The sequence below is a fragment of the Pyxicephalus adspersus genome, chromosome 3 (genome assembly GCF_032062135.1).
Source record: "Pyxicephalus adspersus chromosome 3, UCB_Pads_2.0, whole genome shotgun sequence".
In the NCBI taxonomy this organism is placed as follows: domain Eukaryota; kingdom Metazoa; phylum Chordata; class Amphibia; order Anura; family Pyxicephalidae; genus Pyxicephalus; species Pyxicephalus adspersus.
Window position 1 is genome coordinate 18971250 of NC_092860.1, and position 22656 is coordinate 18993905.

The following is a 22656-nucleotide window of genomic DNA, read 5'->3' on the forward strand; positions in this document are numbered from 1 at the left end:
TGATTTCAGCAGGAATCAAGAGAACACGTCCCCACTAGCTACTCACCAACACACACTTTGGGGATGCCCAACAACTCTTTTATCAAACATTCTGTTCAAGATCAACTTTCCTTCTTTTAAAGCAGATACAAATGTAAGAGGGAAGTTGTAAAGATCCCAACCACCAACCACTTGATTCTCCTAAAAGTTGATCTTATCCTGTATGGTCCTAAAAGTTGATCTTATCCTGTATAGGTCCACTAAATTTCCTTAAAAATATTTACACATATTTACAGCCAGAACTGTGATACCACAGTTACCATATGTTTTTTACCATGACTCTTGGTTGGTTATCATGATTCTTCATCCAGGTGTACCCCTTGTTTCTTGGGAGATTGAATTGTAACAGTTCACCAATTAACCCTAAAAAAAACCCATAGGGCCAGTTTCCACTGGCTTTGCTTTACATCAATTAATTTTGCATTCCCTCATGAGGGTATGATTCTTCACAATATAAAATAAATAAATATCTCTTGTATTAAAAATTATTATTAAAAAATCTATACTGATCAAACTGTAATTATTTCTCTTGGTATAGTTTACTTGTTACATGGAAATCATCATTATATCCACCCAATTTATGCAATAATCCTCTTGTATGTAATTAAATATGAAATTTGTGATTGTGCTGTGTTTATCACTTCCCTACTAGCAGTAATTTTGCATATTTATGAGTAGCTGTGACTGGCATGTCCCCAGACAAGCTTTACCTATTGTTACTGTAAGACTAAATAATTACACACCCAGCATTAGGCAATCCCAATATATGTATACAGCAGTTAAAAAAAAGAGGAAAAAACCTCACCCAGGTATTTTGCATACTAAAGATAATATAAGAGCAGTCAACAACAATTTGGGATACAAGTACATCCAAGACACAGGGAAGTGACACAGGGAAAAAATACCAAAGAGCCAAGATGTCAAGTAAGTGTGTATATATGGGTGATGGTGTGCAAATATGGTAGCCATATACTGCAATGATCCATGAATGTAGAGTGATGGACCAAGCAATATATGTATTTAAACTATTTAGGCATTTTAAATATTTTTTTTCTAGAAATGTAAAATTGTCAAACAATAATACATTTTCTAAGAAATGATATTGCTTAGTGTTATGCAGCTGTAAATATTGAAAATAGTAAAAAAAAATTGCAGTTTATGTTAAATCTTATACATGTTAATGAAATGATGGATCCTCACAATACAGTTATGTAGAGTTTTGACTAGAGGCTTGTCTGTGCAATTTACAATAAAACAACCTCTAGGGTCAGTGGTGACTTTTGCGTTCCCATATGAGGCTACAAGAATGCAAATGAAAAGGGTCAAATGCAGATCAGAAGAAGGTTGTCTAAAATTAATGTCTAAACTAATGTCATTGGCTGGTGTCATTGACACAAGCCCAACGTTATTTGATTCAGTCCCTATATATATTATCTTTTCTTGTAAAAATTGTACTGAATTCATTTAATATTTTATACACAAATCTGTCCTGAAAAATGCCCATATAATTATTTCTCTTTTCACAAGTTTCCTTTAACAATTGTTACATGAAAATCATTATTATATCCACCCAAGTTATGCAATAATTTTCCTGGCTGTTTCTGTATGCAGGTAGTCCCCAGGTTAAGGACATCTGACATACAGAAGACCCCTAGATACGAATGGGGCTTCCCTGCTCCCTCGTCTGCAGCAAGGAGGCTTGGAGGCGGCCAATTGCATGACTTGCAGAAGAAAGCTTTTGCTAAACACAGCTAAGACTGAGTTCTTCTGCAAGCTCTTGTAACTCTAATGGCCAAGACAAACTCTGCAGTTGTTTCTTTTTTCATATCAAAGCACAACTTGCTCCAGAAGTTAATGAATGTCTACAGTCCTCAAAGTTTTTTGTGTTTTTTTTCCTTTGCTTGTGATTAGCTCACAGTGAGGATTTTATACAGTAACTGACACCATGTTACCTAATAATATGTTGAGACAAACATCTGTCCTAATTGCATTCATTAAAATAATGTACCTGTTCCTACTTACAATTCAACTTAAGAACAAACCTACAGTTTATGTAATCATTTATGTGCATTTCTTGATTCTAAAAAGTCAAACAAATGTCCAGGTGCAACTTTTCCATATATTGTAATAGGAATATTCATACTGGGCTCCAGAGGTCCCATTTGTCTTTAATTTTTTTTTTCAGTACAAATTTGAATATATTGGTCACAGGGAAAGTTCTTCATACATATAAGCCATGGCAGATCTTTATCTGAAATGCTACTAGCTAATAATTGCTAATTATCTTGCATGATTACTTTTATGGATGTATTTATATTTCCTTGGAGTTGTTTTTAACTGGACATTTTCTGTAATTCTTGCACCAGCTGGCCATCTTAACAAACTATTTCTATGCCAGATAGTTGCACTAGAAAAACCATAACTTTTTTGGGAGTCTAGACTCCTGAAAACTGGTACTTGGGACACCAACTAAAATAATTGAGCACTCCATTGTAGGATGTGAATTCTCTTTCATATAAGTAATTCTTTATGGACCTCCAGACTGAATAAAGCATTTCCCCACTGAGTAAATGGTTTCCCCTGTGCTTAGCTATTTATTTATGCACTAAGCAGGTAGCCAATATTTCCAATAAGCTGCTTCTAGTATCTGTGTGATTTCAAGGTTTCATGTAACAAAAAATTATGCAGAATTCTTGGACAGCTCAGATGGCATTTGAGGCATTTGTTAGGTATGTGTCAGGTTGCATATTTGAGATTCTGAAGAAATAAATGTTTGTTATCCTTGGTGGTCTTACTAAGGGAGCCAAAGTAAAGTTAACCTACTGACCAAAAGAAAAAGCAATGAACAATAAAAGAGGATTCATTCAGACTATATGGTTGTGGTAATATACATTTAAATGTTACTGTCAGGAGTATTGCATTCACAATGCCGTCCTGTACTCTTCCCAGTACCTTTTGTGTTCACAGGTAAAGGGATGACGAATATGTTTCAAGAGTGGGCACAAAGACATAATTAAAAAAAACTAAAATATATTTATATATATTTATATATACTTTTCCATTCTATTCAAAAGTAAGTTCTGTCTGCAGTTATGGTTTTTGAACCTCATATAGAAAAACTGCTTGCATTCCATGGTAAAAACTGGGTTTAAAGAGCACATAAATGACACAACTTGTTTGCTTGAAGGTTCCAAATACAATAAAATGATTCCAAGGATGCAGTTTCTATAAACTCATCAATGCAGATAGTCACAGGTGCATAGTCGGACCATGTTATATTATGGATAGAAGAAGATGTCACTTGCTGTAAAGTCAATTTGTCAACCAAAAACAAATCGATCCTCGAATAGGACTGATGTGGAGCCAAAAAAAAGGTAAAGTCTTTGCCAACCCCAAGCAAACAAGATAGGTAAAGGACAGGAAAGGATAGGTAGAGAAAGGATGCTACCCAGCCTATTTGACTGAATCCAACAGTACAATTATTATAGATGTTCAGTATTATTCTTTATAATGTTGTGACAGCAAACACTATGCATTTCTTATCACAATGTGCATTTCTACTTTTTACAAACTGTGTTAATGTTGCAAAATATGTTTTTCTTTATTTGGGTTGTAATATAAATATGATCTCTTGTTTTAGGTCTACAGGTCATCAATTATGACTTTCAAAAAACCAAAAATGCAACAGCTCACAGGACCATAGACTATGACACTAATGATTTGGTGGTCAGACGGGGTCAGCCAGTTTTTTGGGTTCTTACATTTAACAGATCAGTACAACCTGGAGATGACCTCAAAATCATTGCTGAAACAGGTAATGTGTTTTTTTTTTTGATCCTAGTTATTATTAAGCAGATGTTGAATATATGAAAGGAATGATCAGAGATTGGAGCTGAGGGCATAATACCACCATCGAAAAAGGTTGTGAAAGCAAGTGAGGATTGCCTTGTGTTAACAGAAATTCTAATAAACTCCATTTGTACAGAGAACAATGATCACTTAATTTAGGCATGTTGATGTATGATATGTATCCAGAGATTGGGGCTCCCCCATATTTACCACTAGCCCAGAAGAAGGTGGACCCCCAATTCACGTTTGCTATATTTTTCTCATACAATAAATAAATAATGTGATCTATTGTTTTCTAACTGACTGGAGTTTCCAGAACATTTTATTCTTGTAAAGAGAAAGAGGGCAACATTTTTAATAAACCTCTTTGACTTAATCCTACTACGCTATACTATACAGTTACATCTAAATTAGAGATTCTGCTCTAATTATAACTACCCTACCAAATAATTGAAAAAAAAAAAGCTAAGGAACAACCCTCTGTTTCTGTTTAGGTGGCATTTAAAATTTTAGTTTCTTTCTAACTGTAATTTCCAAAGATGTGTGATCTACCAACATTTCAAAACATTACCATAAAAATGTGAATGAAACATGTCCATTTTATTTTGATAAATTGGAAGGTTCTGTTTTGGTATGCTGGCTATTTTCTCACTTTCAGCTTCAACATGGTGTTACCATAGGCTACATACCCTCCAATATAAGCATTAAGGGAATTGATTATTGCTATCAATACATAAAAACAATTAAAACCTGGCATGCCTTGTAACCTCTAACCATTCTATCCAAAGCTAAAATACAAGTATTAACTGGTGTACTTTATTTAGCATTACTTTTTCTTTATGCAATAAATAAAATGAATATATCATACAAATGGAATTGGATTTGGTGAATCAGAGTTTGATCTGAACTGATTTCCATTACGGAAAGAAGAGATGTATGTACAAAAGCACTAGAATGAAAAATATAGTGTATCTTAAATATATTCCACACAAAAGACAGACTATAATTATGATATGCTACTTTTAGATTTCTGATGCAACATGGAATAGTATGTTATTGATATTTCAACATAAAGGCTGAAAGACAATATAATTATGATCCTACATACTATTCTTTTTAAATGTCATAAAAATGTCTTACTAATCCTGGTTTAAAAATCAGTGTAACCATTCTATTACACTAAATTGCATGTGGGAATGTTTTCTAGTCAACCAAATTATTAGATGTAGTGTTAGTGTAGAGAACGGGTGGCAAAACTGATAATCACAGCAAGGGTCCTGTTTTGGGGTCATCTATTTGCAGTGTAGCTATGCAAGTAGGCACTGTTAAAAGTAGTTGGCATAGTAGTAGTTTAAAATGAAAAGACTCCAAGATCACCATTAATACCTTATTCTGATATAATTTTGCAAACCTGTCTCTGAAAAACACATACTGTCCCAGATTTATAACTAGACTTTCCTGAATCATATTATTCCATTAGATACTTAGCTTAAAATTTGTCATATCCCATGTTTCAATTAAGGTAAAAAGACAGATGAGCTAGATGTTTTATTGGATATATTTTTCCCACAACCATCAATCATACTAAACTCTCGGGGCAGGTCTGAATCTGACTTGAGTAGGAGTAACTGATGTTCTTAGGAAACAAACATTAAAACAGCAGGCAAAGAATGCACAGTCAGTAATGGTCATGTTGTCACATGTATGTAACTAGAAGTGGTCCTATATGCAAGAGAAAAGGGACATTTAGTATTTTGCAGTCAAAAGAAGAGATATTGTTCAGGAAAAACATCAGGTCAGAACATTTCCAATACATCAAAACTATGCCAGATCACTGATTGAAAAAAAGACATTTGTGCAGTGGCAATGAGCAGGATAGTGCAAATTGGTTTAGCAGCAAATAGTGGGGTTGGGCACAGCAATGCAGTGGTGCCAAGTGCAAAACTAGTCAAGTGCAGAAGTGTACATTGATGCAGGATAGGTGTCACACTTGGAGACATAGAGCCTCTAGGGAGTGCTATGGCTTGAACAATAGTTGTGTGAGCCCTGAAAAGTGCTAAGGTGCAGAGTCTAAGCAGCAGCCTGGTATTCTTCAGAGTCTCTAGGGGTGAGAATGTTGCGCTGGAGGCTGCTGCCATGTTGCAGTCCTTGGGCACACCAGGCTTGGCAGAGTGGGGTACCAAATCATTAGGCAGGAGAATAGTCAAAGAAGGCTGGTATCAAGGCAGGCAGCAAACAAGAGTGGTCAAGAAAAAAGCCAGGGGTCAATAACCAGAAATTCAGAAAATATACACCAGCGACATAGGGGTCATCACATACACAGGGGGACACAGGAGACAGAGGAAGAGACAGGAGGCATGAATGACATAGAGGTCACTGAAAACACAGGGGAACGCATTAGAAACGGGCAGAGACAAAGGGCACAAGTGACACAGGGGTCACCAAAGACAAAAGAAACATAGAAAAAGCACAAGGGGATAGACAGGAAAACAACAGACTGGGCAATAAAGGGGTTGGCATAGGAGCTGATCTTGGAAACACTCAATTACAAGGTAGGTGAATGGGAAATGCTCAGCAGAGCTAGGAACTCGTGAAGACATGTTGTACAAAACTGAGTGCTGTGTCTGATCCAGCTAAATAGCCAAGGCCAATTACCAGGCTATTTCCAAACTGGCTGGCAGGAAGGGCAATGTTGTCAAAGCTTGGAGGAGCAGGTGTGCTCAGAATTAGAACTGACTGCATGCAGAGAGGTGTTGGTGCTTTGCTGAGGAGGTAAGTGTGACAATAGGCAAGAGGGATAAAGAGGTAAAATAGGTTGCAGTTGAGGTGCAATGAGCATGCCCTGTTCACTATCATTGCAACCTTGTTGTTATTTTTTTTCATGTACATCAACAATACATTTACAGGTTTATAAGATACATTATGCATGTATTTTAATAATTTATGCTTATAAAATTACATATACAACATATAGACAGATGTTTACATTACCAAGGGGTAATGATTACCATAATTATTAAACTAATACAGATTGAAAGGACTAAAAGACGAATGGTTTCAGTTGTTAAAAGTGTGGAATCTTACTAATAACAAAATATTTATTCTGATTTTAGGCCCCTCTCCATCAGTTCAGAAAAACACAAGGGCAGAGATGGCATTGTCCAGCTCTAGCAGTGGAACATCCTGGAGTGCAGTACGTGGACCAAGCAGTAACAATACCATGAACATTACCATCAATATTCCTGTCAATGCCCCAATTGGCAAATATAAATTGAGTCTACAGGCAACCAGTGGAGGAAGGTCAAATGTCTCCAGTCTGGGAGGCTTCATTGTGCTTTTTAACCCATGGGCATCAGGTAGGTTACAAATGTTTTCATGGCAACAAAGATACACACACCAATCTTGAGTTTTGATTTTGTAGTATAGATATATCTTGTTCTTCATAACAATAATCACCAAAACAAAAATAACAAAAAAAAGGGTCATCGTTTACAGTAGGGTCACATAATTTACAAGGGTCCTAATACCTATATGCTCTATTTAAAACTAAAGACAAAGATTCTACATATTCTTTAAATATAAACCTTGGCCAGGAGAAATTACCCACTATTAGGTACTGCTCCACGTCATGGGCATTTCAAAGTTTTTAAAAAAGAGACATATGTAGGATCCATAAACAGTGCCCTCCGTGGACAAAGACATATTTTCTTGTATTTACAGTCAATTTTTAATTAAAAAAAATAAGACATGAATAAAGTGCACATTCCAAGTATTCATTAAAAGTTATTTGCATACGTTTAGTAGTCTAAGGTCAATTTTTAGGGGGAAGCTAATTAACCTCACTGCATGTTTCTGGGATGTGGGAGGAAACCCACGCAGACACGGGGAGAACCTGCAAACTCCATGTAGATAATGTCCTGGCTGGGAATTGAACCTGGGGCCTAGCACTGCAAAGGCCGGAGTGCTAACCACTGCAGCCATTTTCAACTCCTGCTTGTTCCAGGGGCTTGATCATTTAGGTTTTTTCAGCATATGGAAAGCATGCTCAGGTATATTTATATCAGACGACTTGCTTTGCCATTTAGGAATTTTCCATTTTTAGCTTTGAGAAACTCCCATGTTGCCTTAGCAGTATATTTTAGGTAATTACTTGTTGCAGGATGAAGTGCCATCTATTGAGTTTGGAGGCATTTACTGGAACTTGAGCAAATAAGACAACTCAGAAATCATTGTGCATCTGCCATCAGCAGTTACATCATCATTAAGATAAGTGTCCCAATACCCGTGGCAGCTATATACGCCCAACCCATAACACCCCCAACCACCATATTTAAAGGATGGGATGGTTTGGATCCTGGGCAGCTCCTTTTCATCTCTACACTTTAATTTGGCCATAACTTGATACAAGTTAATCTTGGTCTCTTTTGTCCATGACCTCTTTTCCAGAATTCTTAAGGCTCTTTTACATTTTTTCACAAAATGTAATCTGGGCATTCTGTTTATGTGGCTAACTGGTGGGTTGCATGTTGCAGGGTAGCCTTTGCATTTCAGTTCATGAAGTGTTCTGCAGACATCTTCTTCCTAAAGACTGCTTCTGATCAATTGGACAGGCATTTGAAAATTTTTCTTATGATAGTGAGGATTCTTCTGTCATGAGCAGTGGAGGTCTTCTGCCTACCAGTCCCATTGTGAGTTGGTTTTGGTGATCCTAAAATTCAATTTGATATTTGCATATTTTATTGGCAAACAGTCATAAAAATAGTTTTGCACTAATAGAGTGCACGATTAGTTGCCATAACTGTAACTGGTGTGGCAGAAGATCATAGAACCATTGATTAAAGTATGTATATGTGGGTCTATACTTTATTATAAAAGTTATAGATTGCTTAAAGGCAGGTTAAAGGGTAACAGCACAATTTTTTTCTGTAACCAGAGTTGGACTTTAGGAACAGCCCTGCATATTCAAGTATGAAAGTAGAAGTTAGTGATAGCAGCTTCCATGTTTTACCTGTGTAATGAATACATACTTGAATATTCCTCTCTATCCTCAGCTGATGAGGTGTACATGAGCAACGAAGCAGAGAGAGTAGAATATGTCCTGAATGAGACTGGACTCTACTGGTTTGGAAATGTGAACAATTATGGATCCAGAAGATGGGATTATGCACAGGTAATTGCCATTGCTACATAATAGGCAGTTTTTCATTGCTTAGAAACATTGTGAATTAGGAAAATATTATCCAGAATGTATTGATAATACCAAATCTACTGAACAGTGAATTCAGACAGAATACTGACAAAATGGGAGGTATGATAAGGTGTCCTACTCAGTGCAAAAAAGTTTCTCCATGTACTGCACCGAACATAGCCAACAAGCCTAAATAACTGTATACAGTTTGGAACAAATTGCAGCCTTTATAAGAACAGGATATCTTTCCATTGGGGTCACTGAAATATTAGCTCTATTCAAACTGGAAAAATAAGGTTAAAGCTAGGCATAGGCTTTACAGTGTATCTATACCCAATCTGCACTACATGGCCTGATTGGTGATTAGAAACTGTTGTAGAAATTTGCTATTTTGTCTCTAATTTGTCTCTATTGGGAAGCTGTTTTTTCCTCAAAACTTTGGCTTATATGATCTGCTTGAAAATCTAGGCCTGGATACACCATACTTGTGAGTATATGTGATTTCATATATGAGTTTAGTTAGATTTAAACAATCTATTTACTTTTTCTATTTAGTTTGAAAGAGACATATTGAATATCTCCATGGCTGTGCTTGACCGTAGTCCAGAGTACAGGAGAGACCCAGCCACAGATGTTTCTCGCAGAAATGATCCAATTTACGTGGGAAGAATATTAAGTGCTATGGTAGGGTAAATATTTTTAGCTGAAAAAGCTTCAAAACTGAAAAATGTGAGAAAATTATAACAATAATATATTCTATAGGTGAACAGCAATGACAATGACAATGGAATTGTAGTTGGGAACTGGAGTGGAAACTATAGTGGTGGTGTGAGCCCCACAACATGGAATGGAAGTGCTGCTATTCTCCGCCAATGGATTCGGAGTGGACCAGTCAAATATGGGCAGTGCTGGGTGTATGCAGGAGTACTTTGTACAGGTATGATATGAAAAATACTTCTTAGAGCCAACAGCATATACCTTTTCAGTAGAAGTCCACCTTGGTAGACAAAGGTTGGGACATGAGACAAACCATCCAAACTGAGACTAGTGTAGTTAGGAAGGACACACCCTACCACACCCCATGTATGCAAGAAAATGATCCATCGCTAATTTTTGATTATGCTGGTTTTTAAAAATACCAAATGCAATTTGGACGTCAGCTAAATTATTTAGTTCAGATTTTTTAGAACATTTTTTATCAATAGTTCCTTTTTGCATATAGATTATATATCAGACGGAAAGCAAAAAAACTCCCCCATCATCTAAAGGGCAATAACATATTGACAAATGTTCAAAACCTTTATCACACCACTAAAACTTTTTTTAAAAGTTTTTTGCTGCTTTTGTGTCTGGGGTGGAGTTATTCCTGTTTTATCTAGTACAGGGGTGTCAAACTCAAATACACAGTGGGCCAAAATTAAAAACTTAGACAAAGTCGAAGGCAAACTTTGAAATTTATTTCAAAAATTGAGGAAGTTTTTTCTTCTTATTAGATATAAATCCCTCTTCAGTGAAATAGCACTGCTACTACAATTCCCTGCGTCTATAAAACAGTCCAATGTGGGGCAAAGCATAGGCAGAGACGCCACTGGTCTATAGATGCGAGTGATGCCGGAAATAGTAGCAGAGCTATTTTAATGTAGTGGCAGGCCAGCTCCAGTTCATATTTAGGATTCCGTTTGGGGACAAAAAAAAGGACATTGTGGGCCAGAGTTTGACACCCCTGATCTAGTATGTCTACCACCTAAATAAATAGTAATAGGAATCCATACAAATGAGGACACAGAAAGCTTCAAGAGAGGTTCTAAAACTTCCACATCCTTCCAAATTCTCCAGTTGGTCTTCAACTTCCTTTAACATGCAGTTGTGCCTTTTCCTCCATTTAAACAACTCACATCCCTGCGAGCAATGTATTTTGCTTCTTTAGCCATATTCCCTGAAAAATGGGGAGTTATTTTTGCCCTCAAAATGCATTGGCTACATTTGTTGTTTTTAGGGAACACATTTTTTACTCTTTCACATAGTGTTTTGTTTACTCTGCTTGTTGGATTATATTCCAAAAAAATGTGTAAACATTATCTTTAAAAGTCTGTTTTCCTGTTTGGGTGGTTCTTTCTTCCTACCCCTACATCATTGATTGACTCAGCAGTTATCTAAGGGATGGAGAAAGTATCAAGTGTACCTCATTCAGAGACACTGTACTTCCTTTGGAACCAAAAGCCATTGTCTATTTATTCCCCTCAGTGGTCCCTCAATTTTGGTCTGATATACAGACCTCTGTACTTTTTATCTACCCAAAAAATAATTTTATTTGCTAATACAAAACCCAATATAATGGAAATGGAAGATAATATATTGCATATTAGGCCTTCATGGGCGGTGGTAATCGGAAGGTGACAGGGGTGTGCCCTTTGTTTACTTTGTGTTAGAAAGCGTCTCTCTCTCTCCAAAGAAAGTTGGAAGATGTGGAAAGAGATCACAAGATGTGAAATAAGTTCTGTAAAAGAAATTTTCTTGACATTAATATAACACAATTTAAAATATAATTACAATAAAGTTTTTCGTTTTCTGTTAAGTACTCAGATGTCTGGGCATACCAGCCCGTCTGATCATAAACTTCCAGTCTGCTCATGACACTGATGAAAATCTCATGATCGATGAATATTATGATGAATTTGGGAAAAGCATTAATGAATCTGCAGACAGCATTTGGTAAGTGTTTCAGGTAACCCTAAATAATTACCTTTGCTCTCCTTTATACCACTTTTGGATTAAACAATTTTTAGATCTCCACTATGGGTCATGTTTACATTGCAACAACTTTCTCATTACCTATGTTAACAAAGTAATATAGTATAATATATTATAACAATTTTACTTATTACTTAAACCAATATAAGTAATATTGTTGTATAAACCCAGCTTTTATTTGGCAATATTGTTTTGTAATTAATTATTTTTTTGCAAACTGTAGACCAAGGGCTTTATTTACAAAAATAGGTAAGGTCAGACTTTCCCTCAATGGGAATTAATTACTGCCATTGAAACACATGGACCTGGAAAAATCCCACAAGGGTATATCTGATTCCCTGTTTATTAATTACTGCATCAAAATACATTTATTTTGCCCAGTGTTAAGAGTAAGTAGTTTTGCAGTAAATAAAAACACATTTATTCCATGGTTTGTCCCAAAAAAAATTAAAATAAAACTGTTTTCTTTCTATGCAACACTGAAAAAAGTGACGAACATATAAATGACAAAAAATGTAAAAATGTTATATGACATTTTTTATATAAATATTGCAGATGTGGCAACCTTGAGATATAGAAGAAATTGTGTCAAAAGGTTTGTCTCTCAAGCATCTAAAAAAAAGGAAAAACTGAAATATCAGTTTATGGATTTTTAAACACGCAGCCTTCCCATCACAACCCAAACAATCCACCAAACCCATTTCAACCACCCCTTCCCCTAACAATACCCACACCATAGTTTTTTGGTTAATGGCCTGAAGGCTTTTTATCACAACACTTTTATAAATACTCTTCATAAATACAAACACTTTTCAACCAAACTTCAGTATAAACATAACTTAACAATAAATAAACATTAACCATAAATTAACATTAATTACCTTTAACATTACTGCTTGCTGATCCTCAAAGGCACCCCAGTTACACAGGTGGTCTGCTTCACCTGAATATAAATTGCTCCTAACTGCCAAACCTCACAGTTCAGCATGTTATCAGTTCAGTTCTACCATGTTATCCAAAACCAACATTTCCACATACCATGGAGACTTCACACCAAAGATGGGTCTCCAATTCCACCATCACACTGTACCAATGACCAATGCCCCTTGAGGACTTCAATTGCTTGCCCCACAAAACATAACCAAACCATTCCTCAACCAAAAGGGCGGGAAACTTTACTTCCTATTCCTAACCTTTTAACATCTGAACCCCTCCTTCACCGCTGACCCTTACCCCAACCCGTCTAACTTCCCAGACTAAATAATCACTTCTATTTTGGCCTTCTCTCTGTCTGCCCAGTCATGCCGGCCTTTCTCTATGCTTCTTTTCTCACTCGCTCCAGGCCTGACTGTATTGCAGTAGCAGTGTATAATTTTTTTTTTCAGTAAGGATGTATTATGTGCTCCTCTGTTTAAAGGAACTTCCATGCCTGGGATGAAGCCTATTTTACTAGAAAGGATCTTGTGTCATTTTATGATGGATGGCAGATACTAGATGCAACTCCACAGGAACCCAGCCAGGGTATGTGGCCTATGTTATTACACGTAAAGGATACTTCCTCTAATGACTGGATAGATAGACAGACAGATTTAGTAGGACTTTATGCATGAAAGGATCTACGTATGCTTTTGTTTTTGACTTGTTTGAATCTGGGAATACCTATCTCACATTCCACACTACAGAGGGTCATATCACAGTCCTTTAGGTCAGTGGTGGCCAACCTTTTCAGACCTATGGACCACTAAACTTACAGGCTCTGTACCATGCATGCACAGAGAGCCGTGTGTCCTTTAAAGGGGAAGAAACTTCCCCCATAGTGACATCATGATGCCTGAACTTACCCACTCTCACATCGCAGATCCAGAAACACAACCCACCCACCAACCTGAGCCTGCAATCTGTATGGGAGACATGGTCTGCGGCGCAACAGCCAGAGCCACCAACATTTTGTTATCTGTAATCAGCCTTATAGTTAATGAATTTCCGGAAATACATGCAGCCAAGTCACTATGCCAACAGCAAAGAAAAAAAATATCAAGATGGTGCATGCCTGACACTAAGCAATTAAAAGGTTTTGGATCTGTGTTAGTTTGTGTGATCTGTCATGAGTTTTGGGCTTCTGTTAATGATACCAATTTGAGATACTGCCATGGTCATTTAAAATTTATATGGCACTCAAATAGTAATGCAAAACCTAAAGTAAACAAAAGCTCATCAACACAGTCCCTTTCTCTATAGAATTTAGTCCACAATGTCCAGAAGTGACCAGAAATGGGACACAAAATTAAGGAAAAAGTTATTACAATTTTTACACTTTAAAATTTTTGTGCAAACTTTTATGCCTAGGCACTGTGCATGGGTGTCATTAGGTTAATACAGTCTTAATAATAGTGCGGATGGTACATATGGGTCAAGCCCTCATCACTGAGACAGTAGAATAATCATTTCTTTATGATATTATGCTTGCCGTAATGTTCAACACTTTGCAGTAGAGTCCTGCATTGTCCAGGACTCAGACGTATTCATTGTGGAGTTGTGGATCAAGTGCAGGTGAAAAAGGTGCAGACGTGGTGGATTTGCACAAGAAGGTGGGTGTGTAATAGAGAATTTTGTTTGTGAGTTCAAACATTTAGTTGGGGTGGATGCAGTATAACCAACAGAAAATCCAGTGTTAAATTGGGTGTAGGTAATGGGAATAATATTGTGAGTTGGGTGCAGATCTGAAAAAAGTAGACTTGCACTGGTCTCTGCTTTACATAACCAATCATGTTCTAAAAACAATGCATAATTTTGTTTTCATGCAGGTATATTCCGCTTGGGACCGACCTCACTGAAAGCTGTGAAGGAAGGTGATGTGGATAAACCCTACGATACACCATTTGTGTTTTCTGAAGTAAATGCTGACCAAGCATACTGGGTTAAATATAGAGATGGAACCAGAAGACTACTCTACTCTGAACCTGCAGGTGTTGGGCAGCTCACCAGTACCAAAGCAATTGGTTCTTTTCAACGTAGAGATGTAACCGATGACTACAAATACCGTGAAGGTAAAATACTTCAGATGGTGATGTAATGTGTGAAAATCTTGCTTGAAGCCAATGAGCTGTATACCAGCCATATAAAATGGTAGATAGAGACAAAAGGATGAATATGGTGGGTTGAGGTATACATCCAATATGTCCAATACAGCTCAAGTTTTGGCTGATCACTAGCTTCCTACACATGTAGGAAACCTGACTGCTATTGGCCAACTTCTGAGAGTTTCAGTTACCTAGCTATCATGTCAATCTGTTAATTACGATCTTTCCAAGGGCTGCCTTGAAACAAAATGTGGAGTTCCAGTTTTCTTTCACATCCTTATATTTTTGTTGCAAGACACAAAAAAGTGAAGCCCGATAAATTACACTTCAATAACTAGGAATCCCTTTCCCTGCATTTCTGTTTTGACATTTTTTTTCTGTCTAGATTATTGCAACACTTGTGGTGCAAGACCCCTCTGTAATAGGAAGGGAATAACTTGCAAATCTGGTCTTTCTGGGAAAAGAGTATGACAGTTACAGGTTTAACTTGCAGTGTCATCATAATATAATGGTTCTGTAAGAGAATCTCCTATAAAAGACTGCAGCTGAATTGAGGTTCTACTGGTCATCTCTTGAAACCTGTGAAAATGTGCAAGAATGTTTTTATATTATTACAGAGAGTACAGCTAAAATTGCAGTCAAAAATAAAATTATTTTTTATCCTTCTGAAAAGTATGTGGTAGTATATTATCTCTTTCATCTTTGTATTACTTGTATTGCTTTACATACATTTCAGAAAAATTATATAAAATATTAAATATATTTGTTAGGGTGTTTTATGGTCCACATGCATTTACTATTATGTCATCATTTGCAGGTTCTGATAAGGAAAGGGAGATCTTTTCAAAAGCAACCAATATAATGAAGCCACCCAGGACTATGTCTCGATTAGCTGGACGTGAATCTATTATGTCTCGATTAGCTGACGATGAATCTGGTTCAGGTTTTGGAGCTGCTGCACCCCCTCCAGAACCTGAGTTTTCTGCCAGTTTTAAAAAGGTGGACGAAACACAAGTTGGAGAAGATCTGAAGCTCAGCTTGACATTCAAAAACACAGTGGAAAAGGCCCAAAAAATTAAGGTCAACATAACAGCCAACGCTATAATATACAATAATACACCAGTGAAAGATATACAAACTGAATCCCAAACTGTTACATTGGGACCTAAAGAAGGTAAGTACCTAAGAATTCATTGCCCTATCCTAATGTACACATAATCATAATTATATTAACACAAGCAGTTTTTCTATTAGAAATGCAGAAAATTTCTGTTCTACAATAGCTTTCCATTACATGTATGTACACTAGACAGTATTTGCCATAGAGTTACACACCTGTAAGATATGGTAACACACTAATGTGAATTGTGGTTTGTTACGTTGGGAAACTGGGGAAAAAAAGGTTAGAAAACACTTGTTTGGAAAAAAGCAGGTTTGTTTTATTACCCCTTTCGCAGCACCCTTGCTGAGCTGTTTAACTTTTTGGAATAAAGAAAAAATTCTGTACCAGAAGAAATTGGTATGGATGTAGGGAGGTCCATCAGCAAGGCACATTGGGGTGACATTCAGAACACTAACACAGCACTCATGTGTTAATAGAGTTTGGTTCAGAATTAGTTACTTAAGATAAGGGGAAACAAACAGACATTTTGAAGGAAGGGTTCTATGATACTTTATTGTGAGAACCTCTGTACACCTTTACTAGGAGGGTATTTACAACCAAAAAGAATTTTTTACAACCTAAATGGGGTGAAAAGATTTAGGAACCATAGTTTGGGCTATACAGCCTACCTTACCACTTTTACATCCATAGCCACGTCTCTTTGATGCTCCTGCATCGTGCATCAAGACTTAATATCTGTACACTGTATAGGTATACTTATATAGGTGCAAAAAAACATGAGGCCTATATCTAGATCTGGGTCAAAATGAGAGGATGGGTTTTTTTGTTTAACAAGTTAACATACATATGTAAATGTGAAAGTTTACAGATTTATTGAATTTAATTACATATCACATGTGTGTTTTTGGCAGAAATCTTTGAATTCTTACATCAAGTTCATTAATATAGTAATATAGATGAATCCATCCAACCAGGTGTTAAAATATAAATGTAAAAATAAGTCTTAGTTTTCCAACACAGTTTACAAATATCTTTACCAGGCGATATCAAGGAGATTTAAGATTTCAAAACAATAAATATGGAGTATATACATTTGGATCTGTTAAATGGTTAGTGTTATATACCATAGACATGCACATCTATAAATGCATGTGAATACATATATGTGTGCAGAATGGTATGTATGGGTTAACTTCCAACATACGAACAACTCCTAGATACGAACAGATCGGGGGGTGCGGTACGCATGACTTGCAGTAGAAATATTTTGCTGTTCTGCAACCTCTTGTAACTCTTTAAAGACCAAGACAAACTCTGCAGTTGTTTCTTTTTGAAGATCAAAGCACAGCTTGCTCCAGAAGTTAATGAATATCCAGGCTCCATAAATAAATTTTTTTGCTTTGTGATTAACTCACAGTGAGGATTTTTTACAGTAACTGTCACCATGCTGCCTAAGAATATGTTGAGACAAACATCTGTGCTAATTGCATTTATTAAAATAATGTACCGACTTACATACAAATTTCTAAAGAGTCCCTAACTGATATGTAACCCGGGGACTGCCTGTACTTCGAAAAAAGGTCAGTATAGGTGTCCTTATATAAGAGTAGTAAGTTCAGAAGCTCAGGTTTCAAGGGGATTCCATTCAGAAGAAGGGGAGGAATTTTTGGGCTTACCAGCACCATAGAGTTGAGTTATATCAGCGCATCAAATAAAAAATGCTGATACCCCAGTGTTGCATTGTTCCCATGTGTCTTTCTGTTCCTTCTGTGCATAGTTTGAACCCCCACATAAACCAAACTATGGTCTATATAGCCTACCTAACCACAATCACATCCACAACCATCTCTTTGCTGCTCCTGGACTTCATAGCTATACACTGTATAGGTATACCTATAAACCTAGAGTGCTGGAAGAGAAAAAGAGTGCCATGCTTTTTTGCCTTCCTCTGGGACAACAATACAGTTTTTTTATAATTGTTTTTATTAAAATGGTTTGAATTTTATGGACATGATAGTGTTTTTTGCTTATTGTCTTTATAACTGTACCTTGTCTGCTTTTGTTTGCATTTTCATGATCTTTTTTATGTACTTTCCAGAGAAAAGCATTCAGCTGACAATAACATACTCTAAGTACAGACTGGCCATAACTCCTGACAACATGATTAAAGTTGCAGCTGTGTGTGTGGATGAACAAGGAGGCTCTCTGCTGGTACAGACCGTGGTGACACTGAAGAACCCAGCACTGCTGATTAGGGTAGGGCTGCTTGGCTATTCAGTCTTTTCATTTACACAGGTATTTGCTATGCAAATGTGCATTGCTGTGCAAAGTATAGGGAGTAGCAGAACGCAAAATCTGATATTGGGTATTAATTAGTATCATAGTTATCCATATACATCTATCAGTGAAAACTCTTAAAAAATTGTAAACATAATCAGTGAAATCACAAACGTTTTTGTGTTAATACCATTTCCAAGTTTTTTTTTATACTTTTGAATCTGCGGTTTTTGTTAACGAGACCTTGTGTACCTACCATGAAGGTCCATATTTGGGCACCTATTGTCTTGGGATAGTAGCACTTTGTGTTTCCCTATTGTGCTCATATTGTCACTAGGGATCAGGATATTAGAATCTCAATGTCTCAATCAGAAACCAGTTTTGCCACAAGTCAATTGACAATAATTATTTTAATGTAACAAGTTTACTCATTCACAAAGCAGTACATCATCAATGAATATATAATAACTCATCCATTTATTTAAAATATCATTAACAGATTTTTTAAATGAAAACAAACATGCCAGTGCTGAGTGTCTATAGTGCTGGTTGGTGAACCTGTCATTGTAGTGTTGGGATTGGCGCTTGGTGTGATTGATATAGATTTACAACACTGGATACCATGGCTAGATGGTAGATTTACTTATGGGTGAGGGTACAATATAACTCTGTACTCTTTCCTATACCCTCTCCCCCAATATCAATTTTAATGACACAGATTCCTTAAGGGACTACTGACTCAAAAAATTGGTGACACCTGGATAAATAAATTTTACTATAAAAATTAACTTTCATTTACAGGAAAACAAAATACTTTTTTTCAACAGTTTTCTGGAACCTGTTAACACAGATATATCCTGGGCACACATCCATAGCTGTAATTTTTTAAAGGCTCTCACAGATTGGAGAGGATAGACTGTCATAAGTGAACCCTGAGTGATGAAGCAAACCTGGAATGCATCTGCCAGGATTTAAAACATTTGCTAACTAATTGCAAATGATTTTTAATAAGTCCATTTAAGGTTTGCAGGATCATCTGAGTTTAACTATGATAGTTCACCTCCTTCAGTCTTGGCAAGTTTTATTAAATCAGGCCCATGGCCTAATATGTGCCGACACAGCCTGAAATGGGGCTTATACAGGGTTTAACACTCCACTGACTAATAACAAACTCTATTCACTCATCATACTGCATTTATGGAGAAACACCATTTTCACCTTAGAACCCGGAAGACATAACACCCCCCTCACCACTTCTCCATTACATAGAAGGAAGGGCTATTCCATATATATGGGTGAGATTTAACAAAATGGAAATGGAAATCTTAGCAGATCAAAAGGGAACACCAATAATTGTAATGTTAGGGTCCACATACATTTTATTTCATACTTTTAGGTTGCACTTACTTAAAAATAACACCAATGATTAATTCAGATTGTTTATTATTTATAATATATTTATTTTATTCATAGGCAATTGAGAATGCCAGATTAGACAAAACTTCACAAGTGGACTGTATATTTACTAATCCAATCCAGGAGGATGTACCTGAGAGTATATTGATTGTAGAGGGGAGTGGCCTTATGAGCGGCCAACTGGTTGTTAAGTGAGTATAAATAGTTTATTGTTTAATTATTCTGCTTATCATCTAAATGACTACTTAGGATATGCAACGTAACAGTAGTATGTGACTAACATGATGGGCTTAACAGAATTCCTATAAAAAAAATATTTCAAAGCTAAAACAGTTCAGATGTAAGTTTTAAAAATTGAAGTTTCTGCTAAAATCACATTTTCTGGTTTTAGCTGCTGTTTGCCTCCCACCTGGTGACATTCCTGTCCTGGAGACCCAACAGAAGTTCAGGAAAAACTACAAAACAAAGATAGTTCCAAAGACATTCTATATGCTTGTCTAGATGAGGGATTTACCCCTCTCTGGGGTTTAGTCAGAGTAAAACTATGCTACATTAGATGAAGTTTTAGTTCCGCTGGCTGATAGGGCTACTAGAAAAAAATATATTAATCTGAGCCAAAAGGCTATCTGTGCCAAGATAATATAGTAATAATGCAAATGTATTATGTCACTTGATTAATACAGATGACAAAGTGACAACCAACAGGAACAAACAAGTTCTTAAATGCAGAATTAGACTGTTCAATCCAAGATAAGCATATGAAAAATATGAAGTCCCTCCCATGGGATTGCTCCAAAAAATTCTGGAGTAAATGGGTTCAAGGAACTACAATCAGACTAGATCACCCTCTCTCATTCTTTTTACTACCGTGGAACACCTAAAATAATCAGTTTAAAAGAAATTGCTATTTACCTTGGTTGTCAGTGGTTAGAAAGCCACTTCTATGCACAAACTTTTAGAAACCATAGTTCATGGTGCCTCCTGGCAACTTCTGGAAGAAGCCAAGGGTAACACAGGACCCTGGTGGAAATTGGGTGATCTAGATTATAGACAATGTTATAAACACAAATCACATTTTTGTCTAACGATAGAAAAGTATCAAACAAGTGTGCAAACTCTTGGTTGCACAGTAAAAAAAAGCAAGCCAATGTTAAAAAAAAATAATTAAAAGAGAATAAATGAATAAAGATTTTAATAGGAAATGGCAAGAAAGTAGGATGAGAACTGCCTTAACTGACTTGCCCCCACACTACAATGCTATATTACAATTAAAAAGGATCTACAGGTAGAACAATGGAATGCTGACAAAACTAAGTAGCCCACGTAGATACTCTAGGACTGTGCTGCAGTGTCATCTGGTATGGTTTCTGCCTGTCAGCTTACCCCAAGATCTCAATAGAAGAATGGTTGCATCTTTGCCTAAATGAACCTGGGGTTTAAGAAGTATAATAACTAACATTTTTACCCATATTAGTTTTTTTAATTGTAGTGCAGTATTATGAAATAGGTGAGGGGAATCTAGGTAAATAAGTGCACCCACATTTGCAGTACAAGGTCCTCTTTAACTACTTCTGGGTAAAGTTATATTGTTGATAATGAATAATATCTGCATAAATATGGATATTATATAACCCTATCGGGATATGGTCTGTAGTATACACACATAACTAAGGAAATAAAGTGTAACAAATATCTATGTATAGACAATCATTGTCCTCCAACAATATGAATGCACGCAGTTGTGATCATCTTGGGTTAAAGTCTAGCGAGGATTCCCCTGCATGACATAGTTGCCACGTGTAGATTCGCAAATGTTTGTCATTGGGTTTTTCTGATACATCCATAACATTTAAAAACATTTTTTTGGGCCACTTGTCAGTTAATAGTATTAGATACCAAGAGCAGGTTATTATCAAAACAAAAGCAGTGTACCAAAGAAGATCTTGTCCTTAAAAATATACTAGGTAGGATTCCTTGTCAGAGTTTTTTTCAAGGTAGCCAACACATACAGTTTGACCTGGGTACCTGGGCTTTAATAACCTTTGGGCACAAAAGGGATAACGAGGTCTCAATAGTTTTAAAGTATGTATAGCACTTTATGATACCAACTATTTATCTGCTGGTTTGTCTTTCTGTATACATTTTTTGAAAAATATAACATATGCTCCACAGCTGATATACATGTTTTTCTTCTAGTGTACCACATCTAAAACGCAATCAAAGGGTAACAATTGAGTTTGATATCAGCCCATCCAAGAAGGGTGACAGAAGTATCCTAGCAGATTTTTCTTCTAAGAAGTTTCCAAATGTCAAGGGATTCCAAACAATCCCAGTGTCTTCATAAAGACCATACATTCCCGAAGAAGAAGATAAAACAAAGTTTGAAGACTATGCTTTGTCGCACTAAAATTTCAGCATGTACAATGATTTTTAGGCATATTGTAATTTGCATTTAATTCCAAATGAATTGAAAGCTATTTAATTCATTAAAAATAAAGTTGTGTATTTGTCTGAAGGTTTGAAATGAATGTTGACTTTCTTCAAGTGAATGATACCAAGTAAATATTGGAATGTTCCAAGAACTAACTAAAAAGGAAAATCACAAAGGCTTTTGGAAAAACTTTAAACATGTACCTAAAGAAATTGTAAAGCCAAACCTCTTTTTAGCATTGAGTAGAGTAAGAGATTGCTAAAAAGCTTATAATAATACATTCCTTGTCTATGTCCGATCAAGGGTGATAGATCATATACAGACCATTTAAAAAAAGCAACCTCATTAGGGTTCCAGTATACATTGCAACAATCAAGTTTGTTTGTAATATGTTGGTGTTTTATAAAAAATGGAATATTAATAAAGTCATGCAAGGGTCCAGAGATTTGACATTAGCATCAGGTATGAGAAGCAATGAAACAGGCTAGAAATATTATTTACT

The 22656-nt window shown here is 36.2% G+C and overlaps 1 protein-coding gene across 1 annotated transcript; it reads left to right on the forward strand.

Annotated features, from left to right (window-relative positions):
- Positions 1 to 915: 915 nt before the first annotated feature.
- LOC140325749 (protein-glutamine gamma-glutamyltransferase E-like) lies at positions 916 to 22232 on the forward strand. The gene is made up of 13 exons (XM_072403758.1): positions 916 to 963; positions 3680 to 3853; positions 7002 to 7244; positions 8940 to 9058; positions 9632 to 9760; positions 9839 to 10013; positions 11653 to 11788; positions 13245 to 13348; positions 14632 to 14874; positions 15725 to 16081; positions 18129 to 18286; positions 19781 to 19914; positions 21920 to 22232. The coding sequence occupies exons 1-13, from the start codon at positions 957 to 959 to the stop codon at positions 22065 to 22067; spliced, it is 2127 nt and encodes a 708-aa protein (XP_072259859.1). The 5' UTR covers positions 916 to 956; the 3' UTR covers positions 22068 to 22232.
- Positions 22233 to 22656: the final 424 nt, after the last annotated feature.

Coding starts and splice junctions, on each gene's coding strand:
- LOC140325749 (XM_072403758.1), top strand. Junction 7,245..8,939: donor TTTTAACCCATGGGCATCAG/GTAGGTTACAAA, acceptor CTCTATCCTCAG/CTGATGAGGTGTACATGAGC. Junction 19,915..21,919: donor AGCGGCCAACTGGTTGTTAA/GTGAGTATAAAT, acceptor TTTTTCTTCTAG/TGTACCACATCTAAAACGCA.